At 38.4% G+C, this 20,226-nt stretch overlaps 1 protein-coding gene across 3 annotated transcripts in view; it reads left to right on the top strand.

The window, feature by feature from the left end:
- VPS8 (VPS8 subunit of CORVET complex) overlaps nucleotides 1-20,226 on the top strand; it is a 397,311-nt gene that overhangs the window by 215,660 nt on the left and 161,425 nt on the right. For all 3 annotated transcript variants that reach the window (XM_066346811.1, XM_066346813.1, XM_066346812.1), the window contains exons 30-34: nucleotides 1,052-1,108; nucleotides 6,261-6,343; nucleotides 7,084-7,168; nucleotides 8,291-8,389; nucleotides 16,019-16,108. In XM_066346811.1, the coding sequence (XP_066202908.1) occupies nucleotides 1,052-1,108; nucleotides 6,261-6,343; nucleotides 7,084-7,168; nucleotides 8,291-8,389; nucleotides 16,019-16,108 (414 nt within the window). The remainder of the gene's footprint in view (nucleotides 1-1,051; nucleotides 1,109-6,260; nucleotides 6,344-7,083; nucleotides 7,169-8,290; nucleotides 8,390-16,018; nucleotides 16,109-20,226) is intronic.

Here is a 20,226-nt window from a genome sequence, read left to right as displayed (position 1 = left end):
TTACAAATGACTTTGACTCTGAAAGATATCTCTTAATCCCAGTTAAATAGCTTCTATCTATCCACAGGTGGCAATGAAAATACTTTCTTTTATCCGTAGATAGTTGCTAATAATGATTAGCATTTATTGAGCACTTCATAGTGCCAGGCTCTGTTCCTGAGTTTTTTTCTTTTTTTTTTTCATTTTTCTGAAGCTGGAAACGGGGAGGCAGTCAGACAGATTCCCGCATGCACCCGACCGGGATCCACCTGGCATGCCCACCAGTGGGTGATGTTCTGCCCCTCCGGGGTGTTGCTCTGCTGCATTCAGAGCCATTCTAGCGCCTGAGGCAGAAGCCACAGAGCCATCCCCAGCGCCCGGGCCATCTTTGCTCCAATGGAGCCTCGGCTGTGGGAGGGGAAGAGAGAGAGACAGAGAGGAAGGAGGGGGGGATGGAGAAGCAGATGGGCGCTTCTCCTGTGTGCCCTGGCCGGGAATTGAACCCGGGACTCCTGCACGCCAGGCCGACGCTCTTCCGCTGAGCCAACTGGCCAGGACCTGTTCCTGAGTTTTATATGTGTTTATTAATTCAATGCTCCTAACAGTTCTGTAATTGATATAGCTGTTATCTCATTTTGCAGATGAGAAAACTAAAGACTGGAGAGGTTAAATCACTCATCCAAGGTTAATAAGTGTTGTTATTAGCAATAACTGTTACTATTAAGTGTTGATAAGGTTAGAATTCAAATTTAAGTGGCCTGACTCCAAAGTTCCTGCTTTGGTTGGTCCGTGGTATCAGTGATCTTAAAGTTAAGATGAGTATATGACACTGCCTTTAATCATGTTTCTAAACAGTAAAGAAATGTTTGTAAGGTAGATATGAAATAGTAGCATACCTGAACCTCCGGTGTCATGTACTGTGCCAGTCAGGGAAGTTACCATATGCCTGTGGTATTTTTTTCTGGTCAGGTATGAATGAATTGGAGGGAGAGAAAGGATAGTTGCTGTTTTCATTGCTAGTGTCATAGCATGTATGCTGATATCCAATAAAAAATGCCTTTTCTTTCACCAGGTCCTTGAATTCCTCTGTAGTCCTGATGATGATTCCCGACACTCTGAAAGACAGCAGGTATGAATTGCTAGAACTTCTTTTGCTAAAGAGTAGGAAAGAAGATAGAGTAAACCAGGAAGAATCCTTCTGTGCTAGTAGTCCTCACTAGGCAAAAAGGGAAAATGACTTGTGCCAAATCTAAATGCTAAGCTAGTTAGAAGTGCATATAAAAGGAAGGAGCTTATATAACACTAAATTCCTACGCTGACTGCACTTGTCTTGCATTCAATATAACATCAAAGAGAATACTTCATCTTTCTCCATGTGCAGCAATAATTAGCACCTGTTATAATCCTGCTCTTCACCAGTGTCATTAATCTGATAACCACTCCTTGCTGCTATGGCCCTGAACCAGAAAGAACTGCAGGATACTGAGTGTTAGGACACTCAGCTTGTGGGAGTATCCTTTAGCCCCACTGTTTTAGGACTATCTAGAGCAGGGATCCCCAAACTATGGCCCACGGGCCGCATGCGACCCCCTGAGGCCATTTATCCAGCCCCCGCTGCACTTTTGGAAGGGGCACCTCTTTCATTGGTGTTCAGTGAGAGGAGCATACTTCCCATTGAAATACTGGTCAGTTTGTTGATTTAAATTTACTTGTTCTTTATTTTAAATATTGTATTTGTTCCCGTTTTGTTTTTTTACTTTAAAATAAGATATGTGCAGTATGCCTAGGGATTTGTTCTTTTTTTTTTTTTTTTTTTTTTTTTTGTATTTTTCTGATGCTGGAAACGGGAAGAGACAGTCAGACAGACTCCCGCATGCACCCGACCCAGATCCACCCGGCACGCCCACCAGGGGCAACGCTCTGCCCACCAGGGGGCGATGCTCTGCCCCTCTGGGGCGTCACTCTGTCGAGACCAGAGCCACTCTAGCGCCTGGGGCAGAGGCCAAGGAGCCATCCCCAGTGCCCGGGCCATCTTTGCTCCAATGGAGCTTCGGCTGTGGGAGGGGAAGAGAGAGACAGAGAGGAAGGAGAGGGGGAGGAGTGGAGAAGCAGATGGGTGCTTCTCCTGTGTGCCCTGGCCGGGAATCGAACCCGGGACTTCTGCACGCCAGGCTGACGCTTCTACCACTGAGCCAACCGGCCAGGGCCCATAATTTTTTTATAGTCCGGCCCTCCAACAGTCTGAGGGACAGTGAACTGGCCCCCTGTGTAAAAAGTTTGGGGGCCCCTGATCTAGAGACTATCTGTTCCTTCCTCCACTAATCACTGTGACATAGTAACTGCTTGATGACCAATTCTTTCTACTTATGCAGCTTTCTTTTGGGTCCCATCTAAGAGTAGGATTCTTTAAAAGTTTACCCATTATAATTGTGAGCACTAGGAGAGTCAACCTACTTAAAATTGATTGCCAGACTTTTTGGACATAAGCTATAAAAATTAAATAACTTTGATAACTATGCTGATATTTTATGGTAATAGTGCACAGCTGGGAGGTTGAGACTCAGATAAAGAACATGGGATAGCAACAGTGACTTCTTTCTCTGCACTGTTGTGGCCCAGTGACTGCAGCAGACTATCTCAGAGAAAAGAACAGCTGCTAAAATTTTGCTTATCTCTTAAATTACATTGAAAACCAATAGTAATGTGAACCTTTATTTTTTTTCTATTTATCTACTGGCAGAAAAAGATGATCATGTTTTGCATGGTGTTACTAGATAAAATGATAAAAACTTTTTATATAAATAACTAAATTAGCCCTGGCTGGTTGGCTCAGTGGTAGAGTGTCGGCCTGGCGTGCAGAAGTCCCGGGTTCGATTCCCAGCCAGGGCACACAGGAAAAGCGCCCATCTGCTTCTCCACCCCTCCCCCTCTCCTTCCTCTCTGTCTCTCGCTTCCCCTCCAGCAGCGAGGCTCCATTGGAGCAAAGATGGCCCAGGCGCTGGGGATGGCTCCTTGGCCTCTGCCCCAGGCGCTAGAGTGGCTCTGGTTGCAACAGAGCGATGCCCCGGAGGGGCAGAGCATCGCCCCCTGGTGGGCAGAGCGTCGCCCCCTGGTGGGCGTGCCGGGTGGAACCAGGTCCGGCGCATGCGGGAGTCTGTCCGACTGTCTCTCCCTGTTTCTAGCTTCAGAAAAAAAAAAAACAAAAAAACCTAAATTAAACACAACTAAAAATCAAATCTAAATGTAAAAGCCAAACCTTAAAAGTAATCAATGCATAGTAAGGTCATTGGGAGTCCCCTTCAAGGATATCTAGTTTCTCTTTTTATTCATTTTAGAAATATAGGAAACTGATAAAGTAAGTTGCTGAAGTTCACAACTAAGATTTGAAACCAGTTCCTTCCCTTCTAATCCATCACTTTTCCCTTGTACAGGGTGTTATATATCAAAACTTGTTTGTACAATATTTTTATTATTTTTCAGTGGAGTGCTGATAAAAGTTTAACAATTAGCTCCTCAAGTGTAGTAGTTCTAATGTGACTGTTGGTTGATATTTTCATTTATGTAAATGAATAAAGTGAAAGTGCAGCAGTGAAAGCGAGTCAGGACTTCACTCATTCATCAAAGAAGTGACTTCTTGGCTGAATCAGATAACAATGTTTGAATATTTAAAAAATAACTCCTTAATTTTTTGTGATATCCACAATGTAATGGCTATAGCATGCACTCTTTTAAGTTTGCTTTATAAACATGATCTCCGTCACTTCAATAACCAAGGATTGGCAACCTTTTTTTGTAACTAGCCAAAGAGTAAATATTTCAGGCTTTGTGGGCCACATGTAGTATCTGTTACATAGTCTTTGTTTATTTGTTTTACAACCCTTTAAAAATGTAAAAAGCCCTGATTTGCAGAATTTGCCATTTTCCATGTTGTCAGCACTCCCAACATGATGCCAGTCATCATAGAGTTAGGAAGAGATGCATAGTGCGACAGCCTAATTAATATTTCCCCATACAGATTCAGTTACAGTAACTAACCTCAAGAGCATACATAGAAAAACGTAGTAAGATAATTACAAAATGGTGAGTTTTGACTACTATTTACTTTTATTTTTAATTTAATTTAGTTAATTGTGAGTTTATTAAACTTAATTTTTAACATTGACTGTGTTTAACAATTGACTTACAGAATTCCTGAAAATTTGACACTCAGTTCTAGTAGGTTGACAAGACTGGCTCCAACAATGGATTTCTATTATGTTATTCAAAATTGATGCTTCAGCAGATGAACTTGACTCCATAGATATTCTATATAACAGTACATTATAATACTCAAAATGGATTAAATAAGGGTTCTGTAATGTATAGTTTGGATAGGTTTCATTTTTTTTCTTTCTTTTTTTTAAACTTGAAAGTAATCAATTTCCTATGTTAAAAAATTGCTTTGTTAAATGGTTCCCTGGAGTTCTGAGAAGGGTCATATTACTCTGGATCGTGAACTTAAATATAAGGGAGAGCTTTCTCCTATTAACCTAATGACTATGTAATGATTATACTATATTTTGAGGTTTATTTATAAATATTGATGAATATCACATCCTAGTCTTTTTTTTTTTTTTTTTTTTTTTTGGTGAGAGAAAGGATGGGAGGAGGGAGATGAGAAGCATCAATTTGTAGTTACATCACTTTAGTTGGTCATTAATTGCTTCTCATACGTGCCTTGACTAGGGGATTCAAGCCGAGCCAGTGATCATGGGATCATGTTAATGATCCCACGCTCAAGCCAGTGACCTCAAGGTTTCACACCTGGGTACTCAGTGTCCCAGGTTGATGCTTTATCCACTGCACCACCACTGGTCAGGTGCTAGTCACCATTTCTTATTCAGCTACTTAGTGTTGTGAAGTTATTTATATGAACCCCAGCGCTTGTTTTTTATTGTGGTAAAAATGTATATACCAACATGATACGAAGCGAAATAAGTAAATCAGAAAAAAACAGGAACTGTATTATTCCATACGTAGGTGGGACATAATAGTGAAACTAAGAGACATTTATAAGAGTGTGGTGGTTACGGGGGGGAGGGGGGAATGGGAGAGGGATAGGGGGTGGGGAGGGGCACAAAGAAAACAAGATAGAAGGTGACAGAGGACAATCTGACTTTGGGTGGTGGGTATGCAACATAATTGAACGACAAGATAACCTGGACTTGTTATCTTTGAATATATGTATCCTGATTTATTGATGTCACCCCATTAAAAAAATAAAATTATATAATAATAAAAAAAAATGTATATACCATAAAAATTGTTTTTTTTACCATTTAAGTATAAATTCAGTGGCATTAAGTATATTGTCATTGTTGTACAACCATTGCTACCATCTATCTCTAAAACTTTATCTTCCTAAACTGAAACTCTGTACCCATTAAACAATAACTCCCATTACTTCCTACCCTAACTCCTGGCAACCATCATTTACTTTCTGTCTCCATGAATTTGATTATCTTACGTACCTCATATAAATGGAATTGATCATATAGAATCTTTTTGTGTGTGTGACTGGCTTATTTCGCTTAGTATTTTTAAGGTTCATCTATATTGTAGCATGTGTCAGAATTTCCTTCCTTCTGAAGGCTGAATAATATTCCATTATATGTATATACCACATTTTGTTTAGGCCTTCACTTATTTATGGACATTTGGGTTGTTTCCACCTTTTCATTCTTGTGAATAATGCTACTATGAGAAACACCAATGCTTCGTTAGAAAAAATAACATGTAAACATGCAGACTACCTGTGGACCATAATACATAAAGAACCATAAGAATTATAAGACATTAAAGCTCTAGACAAAAATTCACTTCTTAAAAGAATATATATGGACATTTTTAGCTAAATGGAGGATCAATTAGATGTTCTAATAAGACTTTATTTGCAAATACTGTGACATTCCTTACACATGTTTGAAACATAGATCCATTAATCTTTTTATGAGACTTAAATATAGTATTATCAACATTCTCATTGCAGTCTAACCCGTTATATATGTGAAAGCCAAGCCAAAACATCAGCAAGTAATAAGACAAAAGAAAAAATGTTTCAGTTATGATGTTAACAGTTATTTATATATATTATGAACAATGCAGAATTTAATATAGCAAATAAAATACAGTATTTTAGCACTATAATTTATGCAGTTTTGTGTGGCAGAATGGACTCTTAAACAGCTAGTAAATAAAAGTAGATTTTAAAGTTTTTTGCTCATTTTTTTTTACATGTTCAGGTCCTTTTAGAATTGCTGCAGGCTGGAGGCATAGTTCAATTTGAAGAGAGTCGGCTCATCTGTATGGCAGAAAAAGCAGAGTTGTAAGTTGTTTTAAAGTCATGTATTAGTTACAACTATTAAATTACGTTTCTGTAACTAGGAGCCCAGTTTATTGATGCATTGCCATTTTTTTTTATTAAGAAAAGCTATGCAAAAAAAACCCCTATGGTTAAAGTGTGTGCTTTTTAAATAGAGAAATTAGTAAAATTTGCAGAAATTAACAGTGAGTAAATTTGAAGTGTTTGTATATTTGTTTTAATTAAAAAATTAAATAGCAGTCTTATGATTTATTATTTTAGTCATTTTTAACTTACAATTTCCATAGTATTTTATAGATGTTAACAGTTATTTATATATATTATGAACAATGCAGAATTTAATATAGCAAATAACATACAATATTTTAGCACTATAATTTATACAGTTTTTGAATATTTCACCTGACATTTAATTCTGAATAGAGAAACTTCATATAATCAATTAGTTAATATCTAATATATTAACAATTTTTGGCACATATTGCTTTAATATTATTTTGTACTCAGTTTTCAATTTTCTTATAAACATAGTATTCAATAGCATGTTAAACCTATAATTAGAGGAATGGCATCTCTTCATTCCCTTAGATACTATAACTTTATTTAAAAGTAGAAACAACATTTACCATATTTATTTTTATTTTTTTTATACTAACCTGTATGCCTGAGAAAATTTCTTGAAACAATAAGCTAATAACTACTCACCTGTTTGGCACACTGAACTATTTCCTTTTATGTTCTAGCTATCAAATTTGTGAGTTTATGTATGAACGAGAACACCAATATGACAAAATTATTGATTGCTACTTACGTGACCCACTAAGAGAGGTAAGTTGAGAGACTGTTTGCCCTTTTCTCTTGCCCCTCCCCCCCAAGCCCCAACCAGTAGAAATAGCTATTCAGTAGAAATATTTGGACATATGTTTGATATATCAGGTTTTCATTTATTTAGTAGTTTCATTTATTTATTGAGTGTCTGCTATTAATATATACTGATAATTAAAACCGATATGAGGAAAGGCCTGGGTGAGGGCAGAGATTGAGCAAAAAAGAAGAAAAGGAGAAAAAAACTCGCAGACATGGACAAAAGTGTGGTGATTGCTGGGGCTAGGGAGGTGGGGAGATGTGGAAGAGGTAAAGGGGGATAAATCATATGGACAGAGACCTGACTTGGAGGGTGAACACGCAGTACAGTGTAGAGATGATGGGTTGTAGAACTGGGCACCTGAACCTGTATAATTTTGTTAACCAGTGTCACGCCAATGAATTCAATAAAAAGGAAAAAAAATAGTTCTTGCCATTTTAAATTTATAGTTTAGTGATGGAGACTGACTGTAAGAAACCAAACATATAATTACAAATTTCATGAGTGCTTAAGAAGTTGGGTGCAACTTTAGAGGATGATGGGCGAGCTGACTTACACACAGCAGCCAGAGAAGGAATCTCAGTGGAAGTGACATAAACTGACATTGCAATTTGAGAAGAAGCCAGCAGAGGCAACAATAAATTGTTCTGGGACAAGGAATCATATATGCAGAAGCCCTGAGGTGGGGGAAATTTTTGACATGTTCAAGAAACTAAATAGAGATCCTAGAAATGAAGCGAAGATCAGCATAAGTGGAGCGTAATAGACACCACAGGAGTGACTGGAGATGAAACTGGGAATGTAGACAGGGACCCCCAAGACTAAGCATGCTATTTCCTTATTAGGTTAATGAAATTGAGACCAAAATAAATTGGAACAGATTTGCAACTTTTAAAGAGTCTACCCTAAACTTTAAACAATTTACTCTTTCTCTTTAGTGTCAATTGTCTATCAGTTAACTATCTCCAAATGGTTTTCCATCTCCAAATAATCGATATTTACCAAGACTGGTACAGATAGTAAATAGTGAGTAAATATTGTTTGAGTGAATGATTGAATAAATTATATTCTCTTATGCTCCTCAGGAAGAAGTCTTTAACTATATTCATAATATCTTATCCATTCCTGGACACAGTGCAGAGGAGAAGCAGTCTGTTTGGCAGAAAGCAATGGATCACATTGAGGTGCTAATTCAACTAAATTTTTTAAACTTCTTCATTTGTATGACTGTCTTTCAAATTAAATTTATGCTAATTCAGCAATGGCAGTTGTCATATTATTAAGTTGATTTACTTGCAGACTAACATCTTTTTCAGGTACTTTATTCCATCTTATATTTGTATTCATAATATCTATGTCATATACAAGTTATTATATCATGACTTCTGAAAATAACTCATTTTCATTCAGTCATCTGGTTGACAAACTGGGAATATTAGTGGGTTTTTACAATATTCTTAAAATGATCCTGAGAGAATTCCTGGTCTTTTTCTCTAATACATAATGGGAGCTATTCTACCCAATCATCCAATGAAATTTTAGAAAAATTACTTAATGAGTTTTTCTTTCTGATGTATTTCTCTTCCTTATGTAAGAGAAGATTCTGATTTTGTTTATGCATGTATTTTATGAGAATGCAAGAGTTGCCTGACCAGTGGTGGCACAGTGGATAAAGTTTGTTGACTGGGATGCTGAGGACCCAGGTTCAAATCCCTGAAGTCACAGGCTTGAGTGCAGGCTTATCTGGCTTGAGCATGAGATCATCGAAATGATCCCATGGTCACTGGCATGAGGTAGGGGTTACTGGCTCGGATGGAGCCTCCCGCCACCCCCCCCCCCCCAATTAAGGCACGTATGAGAAAATATCAGTGAACAATAAAAAGTACAAGTTGATGCATCTCTTCTCTCAAAAAAAAAAGAGAAGAAGAAGAATGCAAGAGAACCGAGTTTTTTAAAAAACATGCTTATAGATGCCCAAGCAGAGAGACTAATAATGTACGATGAACATATGATCAGAACGCATTCTGAAAACAGGCTCACAAATCACTCCTCACTTTAGTGTCCTTAGGTTCATAATGTACAGTATACCTCAAAAACCAACAGAGCTAGTGGGTTTGTGGAAATTTTTTTTTATGATTCACTGATTATTGGGAAAAAAAGCAGTAATAAATGATGCTGAGGCAATCTGAGTTTTGAAAATAATATTTATATCCACAAAGCGTCTTTCCTCCTCCTTGTAGCAAAGAACAGGTGATGGGGTAACTTCTGATGATAGGTTTAGAGATGCAGTGAAAGATATGATTATTCAACATGTTTTTAATTTTTTATATATATGAAAAATGATAAAGAATGAGATCTGAAACTCTGAAAAAACATTGCATGTGATATGAATACTTTGCTCACATCCTGGTGGTTATAAAGTTTAGAAAGATCAGAAATGTGAACACATCTTATATGAAACATCTGGTGTGAAAGAAGTACAGTCAGTCATCAGATGTGTGGTCTGAAGTAATTTCCACACTTTCATCTATAGGATTGAGAACATATATATGTTATTTAATATTACGATATTCCTGCTAACAACAAGATGAATATATCTTGATGAAAGAACCCCAGAAAACCTTCTCCTACTTGAGTTATATCTTTTTCCCTTTAATCATTTTGTATTCTTTTTTCTTTCATCATCCCCTTTAAGTTTCCATAGTTACATTATGGCTCATTCTTTATGTCACTTAATCTACATTATGCAGCGGTTTGAGCACATGGACTCCAGACATCTCTGCATAATGTGAAATGTGATGAACTAATCAGTGAGCAAACAAATTACTCAGCAGAAAACTCACACTGGAGAACCAAGAAGTATTTTTGCTGTACAGTTATTTCTCCTGATTTTCTCCCAACATCTGCACTTTTTTTTTTCTAACCTTGAACTTTTTAATCTCTTAAGGTCACTATTTCAAGTATATAGACTTTGTTGAAGAATTTACACGGCTTCAGTAATGTAAATAAAATCAATATTTAATATATAGGGGTAAAAGTCCTTATAATAAAGTTTTCTGACAGTATTTACAGTGGTTCTTAACACTTTTGGAATTATAGACCTCTTTTGAGAATCTAATGAAACATTTGGACCTGTGCGTGTGCACATATTACGTAATTTTGTTTACAATCTCAGGGATCCACAGACCCCCTAAAAGCCACATTTAGATTGGGTCTGTAGATTACAGATAAGGAATCTTTAGTTTGGTTGGTTTTTCCAATATGAACAAAACATGTTTCATTAGATTATTTTGTATTTTTCCTATTCCCTGACTGGGGATCAAACCCACAACCTTGGCATATTGAGATGACACTCTACCCAACCGAGCATCCCAGCCAAGGCCTCATTAGATTTTTTAAAAATATTTTTAAATTTTGAAATATAGAAAGCATCCCCAAAAGTGCATAAAATAAATGTACAGGCCGTGGCCGGTTGGCTCAGTGGTATAGCATCGGCCTGGCGTGCGGAAGTCCTGGGTTCGATTCCCGGCCCAGGCACACAGGAGAGGCGCCCATCTGCTTCTCCACCCCTCCCCCTCTCCTTCCTCTCTGTCTCTCTCTTCCCCTCCCGCAGCCAAGGCTCCATTGGAAAAAAGATGGCCCGGGCGCTGGGGATGGCTCCTTGGCCTCTGCCCCAGGCACTAGAGTGGCTCTGGTCGCCACAGAGCGATGCCCCAGATGGGCAGAGCATTGCCCCCTGGTGGGCGTGCCGGGTGGATCCCGGTCGGGCACATGCGGGAGTCTGTCTGACTGCCTCCCTGTTTCCAGCTTCAGAAAAATACAAAAAAATATATATATATATAAAATTAAAAAAAATAATAATAAATGTACAGCTTAATAAAAAATTAAAAAGCAAACATCTGAGGCCCAATCAAGAAATAGACTTCTTTTTCAGTACCCCAGGCTGCCTTTGTATCCTTTCCTGATCATAGTACTCTGCTCTTATATTTATTATACTGTTTTTCATGATATTTTCTTGCCTTTCTATATACTGTTACTGCACATGCTTACATCCCTAAAAATTTACATTTTTATTTTGATTTTCTCTGAACTTGTAAATGAAGTTATACTTTGTATTTTCTCTTTTTTTCTCAATGTTTTGAGAAGTTTGTACATTTTTTTGTATTTAGCTGTGGTATATTTTTATTGTTATCTACTATTTCATTTTACAAGGATATCTTAGTTTGTTCATTCTGCTGTTAGTAGACATTTTACTTGTTTCTAGTTTTTTTTTTTTTTTTTTCATTTTTTCTGAAGCTGGAAACAGGGAGAGACAGTCAGACAGACTCCCGCATGCGCCCGACCGGGATCCACCCGGCACGCCCACCAGGGGGCGACGCTCTGCCCACCAGGGGGCGATGCTCTGCCCATCCTGGGCGTCGCCATATTGCGACCAGAGCCACTCTAGCGCCTGAGGAAGAGGCCACAGAGCCATCCCCAGCGCCCGGGCCATCTTTGCTCCAATGGAGCCTTGGCTGCGGGAAGGGAAGAGAGAGAGAGGAAAGCGCAGCGGAGGGGTGGAGAAGCAAATGGGCGCTTCTCCTGTGTGCCCTGGCCGGGATTCGAACCCGGGTCCTCCGCTGTTTCTAGTTTTTAACTATAAAAATAGTTCATTTGTAATTGACCTTAATATATGTATCTGAGCATAGCCACATGCATTTTTCTAGAGCAGCAATTTTCAACATTTTTCATCTAATGGCATACATAAACTAATGACTAAAATTCTGCAGCATACCAAAAGATATATTTTTTGTCAATCTGACAAAAAAAATAGGTATTATTTTGATTCATTCACACTGTATGGCTAGGTGTTGGCTGTTGTTTTTTTATTTGACAGTCTAAGGGAAAAGAGGTCAATGCACCTGACTAATCGGGTATAGAGTATTTTAAAAATTCTTGTGGCACACTGATTGAAAATCACTGCAGTAGGCCTGTGGTTCTGTTTGATCCCCAGGAGCATTATGGCATCAGTTGAGAACTTGCTAGAAATGCAGTTTGAGTCTTCACCTCAGACCTGTTAGATCAGAAACTGTAGAAGTGGAGCCCAGCAGTAAGTTTTAATAAGCCCTTTGGTGCTTTCGAGGCATGCTAACATTTGATAATCTCTGCACTAAAGCCTGTAACTGCCAGTTAATTGGGATGATCATCTTCAGGTGCCAACACTGAATGAGATTTTGCAATCTAGTGGAGTGTAATTATAAATACACACACACACATGAGGTTTTTTTGGTGATAGAGGCAGTGAAAAGGACAGATAGGGACAAACGGGAAGGGAGAGAGATGAGAAGCATACATTCTTCCTTGTGGCACCTTAGTTGATCATTGATTGCTTTCTCCTGTTATATTTTATTTGTTTTTGTTTTTTTTAAAGAGACAGATAGAGTGAGAGAGAGGGATAGATAGGGACAGACAGACAGGAACGGAGAGAGATGAGAAGCATCAATCATCTGTTTTTTTGTTGTGACACCTTAGTTGTTCATTGATTGCTTTATCATATGTGCCTTGACCGTGGGCCTTCAGCAGACCGAGTAACCAGCGACTTTGGGTCCAAGCTGGTGAGCTTTGCTCACACCAGATGAGCCTGCTCTCAAGCTGGCAACCTCAGGGTCTCGAACCTGGGTCCTTCCACACCCCAGTCTGATGCTCTATCCACTGCGCCACTGCCTGGTCAGGCTCTCCTGTTATATTTTAAATTTACATATCCTTAGTTACTAATGAGATTGATAGACATTTCATGTTTACTGGCCATTTAAATTCCCTTTCTGTAATGTGCCTATTCAAGTCTTGCTCATTTTTCTATTAGAATTCCTCCTGTACTTATTTTCAGGACTTCTTTATGTATCCTGCATGGTAATATTTTTCAAGGATACATGTTGTGAATATATTTTTCCACTTTATGGCTTTATTTTTCTATGATTCTTTTTAAGAAAAGTTTATTTTTAAGTAGTCAAAATAATTTATTTTTTCCTTTTACACTAGAGAAGTCCTTCATACATATTTTTGTTTAACAGCTTTCTTCATCTTTAAATCTTACGTTCACCTGAAAGCAGTGTTTGTATGGTGTGAGGTGAGGATCTTTACACCATATTAAGTTTTTTAAATATGGGTGCCTAATTTTCCCAGCACAGTTATTTTAATTTTTTAATTTTTTTTTACAGAGACAGATAGAGAGAGAGAGGGATAGACAGGGACAGGCAGACAGGAACAGAGAGATGAGAAACATCAATCATTAGTTTTTCATTGCGCATTGCGACACCTTAGTTGTTCATTGATTGCTCTCTCACATGTGCCTTGACCACGGGCCTTCAGCAGACCGAGCAACCCCTTGCTTGAGGCAGCGACCTTGGGTCCAAGCTGGTGGATTTTTGCTCAAACCAGATGAGCCCACTCTCAAGCTGGCGACCTCAGGGTCTCGAACCTGGGTCTTCCACATCCCAGTCCAATGCTCTATCCACTGCGCCACCACCTGGTCAGGCCCAGCACAGTTATTTTAAAGGTTGCCTTTCCCCACTGCTCAGCATGGCTACTCTTTCATAAGTATATCAGGGAGTTATATGCTTGGTCTGGTTTTCTGGGTCCTATTCTGTTTCATTGTTCTGTTATCTGTCACTGTATCAGTACCTCACTAGTATTTTTAATATTGTTGCTCTAAAATAAGTCTTTCTGTGTATGTGACAGAGACAGGGAGAGGGACAGATAGAGATAGACAGACAGGAAGACAGATAAGAAACATCAATTCTTCATTGTGGCTCCTTAGTTGTTCATTGATTGCTTCTCATATGTGCCTTGACTGGGAGGCTACAATAGAGCAAGTGACCCCTTGCTCAAGCCAGCAACCTTGGACTCAAACCAGTGAACATGGAATCATGTGTATGATCCCACACTCAAGCCAGCGACCTTGGGGTTTTGAACCTGGGTTCTCTGGCCTCTGCATCCCAGTCTGATGCTCTATCCACTGTGCCACCTCCTGGTCAGGCTATAATAAGTCTTGATACTATTAAAAGAGTATTGGTTATTCTTGACCTTTTATAATTCCAAATACATTTTAGACCAGCTTGTCAAATTCCACCCAAAAAAATGTCTTTAATCTTATGATTCTGACAGGAATTGCAATGAATCTATTAATCATTGTGATTGTAATTGACATCTTTACAATATTGAATCTTTCCATCTATGACCATATGGTATGACCCTTTATTCAGTATTTTTCTATAAAGTTTTATAATTTCTCTGCAGAAATTTTCCATCATTTGTTAGATTTACTGTCATAACTTTATATTTTTAGCATAATAATGCTATTAATATTTTTTATTTCCAATGTAGATACAATGTTTATTATAAGGATTTTTATGGAAAAAAATCTTTTATTTCTAGTATATTAATAGTTTTGTTGTGAAAAAATGTTATCATTATTGATATTAACCAGCTTTACACTTTGTGGATAAATGCAACTTGATCCTAATATATTACCCTTTTTATATATTGTTGAACTTTGTTCATATTTAGGATTTTTGTATCAATGTTTATGATTAATATTCATAATAATATTCCTTTCATAAATTGTTTAGGTATCAGAATTTTGCTGGCCTCATACAATGAACTAAAGAAGTTTCCTTTTTTCTATTTTCTTTAAAAGGTTAATTAATGTTGAATTTTTCCTTCCTTACATTGTTACTATAAGTTATAGGTGAATCTGTCTGGGTCTGGAGTTTTCCATATGAAAAAATCTTTGACTCTCCAGTGCAGGTTTTCTATTACTTAAATCAGTTTATTAAATTACATTATTCTAGGAATTTATCCATTTTGTCTGAATTTTCACATTCTTCACATTATAGTTTTTTATCCATTTAATGTCTACAGATCAGTAGTAATATTCCCTTTTTTCATTTTGATACTGATTAATTAGTTGTATCTTCTGTTTTGAGATGTTATATAAAAATAATACAAAATACAGGTATTTGATAGCTCGTTATTAATCTACAAATATTAACACAAAATTATTGGCTATATCATGAATGTTACAGTCACACTAACTTGTATACCATATATTTGACAATATACTGTGTGATCTATAGTTTGTCTTTGCATTTTAGCCATGTAACATGCAATTGTAAGAGTAGAACAGTAGGTCACTGAAACCAACTGAAAAGAGAGTTTCAAAAAGAAAAAGATAGTAGTGTCTGGGAAAGTTTAAGGAGAGGGCAAATTAGAAATCTTAGATTTAACAAAAAACCACTATTTATTAATAGTGGTTAATTAACAGCAGTCCCTCTTAGTCTCATGTAAGACTTATGACCTTAGGTTGATTTCTTAAGGCACTTATAGTTCAAAATCTGTCAGGTATCAGAAGTAAAGTTTTAGAATTCTTACCCAGAGAAACGGCAACTATAGCCTTTTTCTCATTTTTCAAGTTATAACTTTAAGTTCAAGGGTGAAATTCACAAACAGGGAATTTGGGGAGTTTTTGTTCCTTCTTTTCATTCTGTAGATATTTATAACCTAAATCCAGAGTTCCGTGCCTTCATTTTCTAAGAATTCTGAACTATCATTTTTTTTTCATCAAAATCTGATTTATTTTTACATGGTACATTTTAAACTTTACTCATTTACAATATTCCTTTAAATTGAAGCCCTATATCAAGGTCACCTGAAATGCAGTATAAAAGCTTATGAAAATCTTGAGGCAGGTGATCCTGCTTCATATCTGTGAGAATTCTATTTAAGTTAACATTAAAGACTTAACAAAAAGATTTTATCTTTTTCTTTTATTCTAGGAGCTTGTGTCCCTGAAGCCTTGCAAAGCTGCAGAGCTGGTTGCTACTCACTTTTCTGAACAGATTGAAACAGTCATTAAAAAACTACAGGTAAATATTTCAAATATATACTGAGAAGAAACATCTAGTGGAGAAAGTTATTGAATATTCACCTAAGAACTTTTGATTGTAGTAATTTGTTCAAGTAATAGTTGTTATTTAATGACAGTTTCTACACATTGTGTATGTGTGTTTGTGTGTGTATTTAGGAGCATGTGTGTGATGAACTTAGGCTGGAATGGGAGAGTTCATTTTTGTGCATAACAAATAGTAACATCACAAACATTTTGGGAACTATAACCTGTCCCTATTCCAGAAACTGTAATGCACAGAGGACCCTTTCCCTGCCCCACCTGGCCACATTTTCTTTATGCTACAAGAACTAGTCTTACTCTCTGTGAGGTTCATGTTATTTATTCAGACTTTTGTAATCCTCAGTTGGGGTTTATGCTGACTATATCAGATTTTTCTTGGAAACTCTTACCTAGAATACAGCTATATTAATGATGAATATTGAGATGCTCAGTTTGAAGTGTTAGTTGATGGACTTAGCATTGCACTTGTCACTACCATGGCTGTGCTTGTAGGAAGTTTTGCTCACTACTCTTGTGGTCACAAGTGATAAATGGAGGGAATAGGACAATGATGGGGCATAAAGCACAACCCAAAGTCCTCAAGTGACAATAATAATAGTAGGGGATAAGTATGCAAAATAGAAGCCAGAGAAGTGTGTGGGAGGCAGCTAGCATGACAGATAACGATATGGAATTCATTCATTTAAACACATTGTGACCCAACTGTGTACCACAGTCGATTAGGTCCTGAGAGGCACAAGTAAGGATTCAATCTTTTTTTTTTCCTTGTAGGACAGAGAACACTTATATAACCACACTATGATGTTATAAACACTATAGAAGGCGTATATAAAAAACGCTGTAGGAACAAGAGGAGTAATAGACTATATGAGAAGGCCCTAGCTGGTTGTCTCAGTGGTAGAGTGTTGGCCCGGTGTGTAGAAGTCCCAGGTTCAGTTCTCAGTCAGGGCACAAGGAGAAGCAACTATCTGCTTCTCCACACCTCCCTTTCCCCCTCCCTCCTTATCTCTCTCTTTCCCTCCTGCAGCCATAGCTGAATGGTTTGAGCAAAGTTGACCCCAAATGCTGAGGATGGCTCCATGGCCTTGCCTCAGGCACTAAAATAACTCGGTTGCCGAGCAACAGAGCAGCAGCCCAGATGGGCAGAGCATCAACCTGTAGGGGGCTTGCTGGATAGATCCCAGCTGGGGCACATGCAAGAGTCTATCTCTGCCTCCCCACCTCTCACTTGATAGATAGATAGATAGATAGATAGATAGATAGATAGATAGATAGGAGATAAATAATAGATTTATAATGATATATAATGATAAATAGATAAATAATTGACTATGTGAGAAAATCAGTCAGGAGTTTCCATACATGTCTGAACTTGGTCTTGATTGGTGTCAGTGTTCTAGGCAGAAAATTGGGAACAGCTTTCTAGATAAAGGGTTCTTTGTATGTAAATACTTGAAAGTATAAAGCAACATGCTTATTCAGAGAGTGGTCGGGTCTGTGTAAAGCTTGATGTGGTAAGGACAACTTTTCTCTAGTGGAGGAAACACTAGATTGAGCTATAAAAACTGTTGGAGGGGAGAAGTTAGAAATGTGGAGGCTGACCTGACCAGTGGTGGTGCAGTGGATAGAGTGTCAACCTGGGACACTGAGGACCCAGATTCAAAACTCCAAGGCTTCCAGCCTGAGTGTGGGTTCATCCAGCTTGTGCACAGGCTTGCCAGCTTGAATGCAGGATTGCTGCCTTGAGCGTGGGATCATAAACATGGCCCCCTGGTCACTGGCTTGAAACACAAGGTTGCTGGTTTGAGCCCAAGGTCACTGGTTTGAGCAAGGGGTCACTGGCTCGACTGGAGCCTCCCAGTCAAGGCAGATATCAGAAGCAATCAATTTACAACGCAAGTGCCAAAAAAGAAGTGTAGAGACTAGAAAATAGGAGTTTGGAGCCTGATATTACACAATCTTATATGTACTGCAAAGAAATTATACTGTATCTTCTGTGTACTATATGTTCTGTATTATTAAAGTTTTTTAAGCAAAGGATTGAGTGACATCATTAGATTCATTTTACAGAAAACTAAATGGAGTACTTTCTCCCCCCTATGAGCCATTCTTCTCTCTCAGGCCTGCATCTCCTAAACTCTAGGGGGCTCCACAAGACTTGTAACCAGGGAAACAATGGTCAGCGCAGCTCCTCCCTGGCTAATTCCCTGAGCCTGTCTCCAAGGCCCCCTTTTCTCTGACTTCCCAGTGAGCCGGAGCAGCCCCACCCTGGCTCACTTCTGTCACTGCGACTTATTTCTCAGTGAGTCAAAGCAGCCCTGCCTAGGCTCTCTGCTGATGCTGCTTCTATCCTGAACCCTTCCTTGTTTCACTGTCTCCAGCTAATAGACATACTCTCAAAGTCAAAAAATAAGAAGAAGAAAAGATAATTAAATGGAGAGTGGACTGGCAAAGAGAACAAGCAGAGGAGACAGACCAGTTAGACCAGTTAGAAGTGTCCAGGGTGAAGACAGGACTAAGACGGGCAGTGGAGAGGGTAGGCTCAGTGTGTGTGAAATAAAATGTATAAGGCTTGGAAATTAGTTGCATGAAATTGGAGGAATTAAAAATGACTCCCAGAGATCAGGCCTGATGGTCCAGCATGATGAGGCCCATTTACTCAAGATAAAACTATTAATTCCTGCTGTGGGCCCAAAACATTAAGTGCTAAGGATACAAAAACATAAAAATGTATCCTTGTGTTGAAGGAAGAAGACAAATAAGCCAGAAGATGATTGTAGAAAAGTTTGACTTAAGTGATGATAGAGCCCCGCCTAGGATACTGAGGAAGCACGTGGAGGGTCATCCAGTCCGTTCAAGTGAGGGGAGAACAGGAAGGCATTTCTTTCAAACTGCTCTAACCCATGAAAGGCCAGCAGTCCTGGTGACCTTTCTCATCTAGTGTCGTTGTTTAAAATGTAAGATTATCCACTGCAGGGTTTTCTTTTTCCTGTAGCCTCTGAAGATATTTAGAGGCAGAGAGGCCAGGTAAAATGAATATATGTAATGTCATTCATCAGCAATATATAAAAGCTGAAGTATCATGGACTAAATTAATTAATTTAAGAAAGAAAGGTGGCTATTTGTTGAGTTTTACACATTTCTTTTAAGGAAATGAAGTGGTTTTTTTGTTTTGTTTTTTGTTTGTTTTTACAGAGACAGAGAGTCAGAGAGAGGGATAGATAGGGACAGACAGACAGGAACGGAGAGAGATGAGAAGCATCAATCATCAGTTTTTTGTTGCGACACCTTAGTTGTTCATTGATTGCTTTCTCATATGTGCCTTGACTGTGGGCCTTCAGCAGACCGAGTAACCCCTTGCTCGAGCCAGCGACCTTGGGTCCAAGCTGGTGAGCTTTGCTCAAACCAGATGAGCCCACGCTCAAGCTGGCGACCTCAGGGCCTCAAACCTGGGTCCTCCGCATTTCAGTCTGACTGTCTATCCACTGTGCCACCACCCAGTCAGGCGGAAATGAAGTATTTAATTCAGACTTTTATTGATCATGTAAGGGAATCCTGTACACTTTTTATAAAGTACCTTTCGCTTTTGATGACAAGATGCCTCTGACCTATTGTTTTCAGAATGTTTGAAATAACAGATATGAACAGAATATTAAGTTTTAATCAGAAAGAGATTGTGTAAAGTAAAACAAAGTGATATGCCAAGAAAAAGATAAAAAAATTAAAGACTGATAAATATATTTAAAATGTATTCTAAATTACATTAATCCTTTTCAGTTTTTAGAGGCCCCTGTTTTTTATAGGTGAAATTTGTCTCAAAAAAGTAAAGAAAGGCCCTGAGGCCCTGGCTGGTTGGCTCAGTGGTAGAGTGTGGCCCGGCATGTGGATACCCCAGGTTTGACTCCCGACCAGGGCACACAGGAGAAGTGACCATCTGCTTCTCGACCCCTCACACTCTGCTTTATCTTTCTCTCACTCTCTTTTCCTCCCACAACCATGGCTTAATTGGTTCGAGTTCATGGCCCCAGGCACTGAGGATGGCTCCAGGGAGCCTCTGCCTCAGGTGCTAAAAAT

The sequence above is a fragment of the Saccopteryx leptura genome, chromosome 8, assembly GCF_036850995.1.
Source record: "Saccopteryx leptura isolate mSacLep1 chromosome 8, mSacLep1_pri_phased_curated, whole genome shotgun sequence".
NCBI lineage: Eukaryota > Metazoa > Chordata > Mammalia > Chiroptera > Emballonuridae > Saccopteryx > Saccopteryx leptura.
The sequence above is the reverse complement of the archived record's forward strand: the minus strand, read 5'-3'. Positions and strand labels throughout refer to the sequence as shown.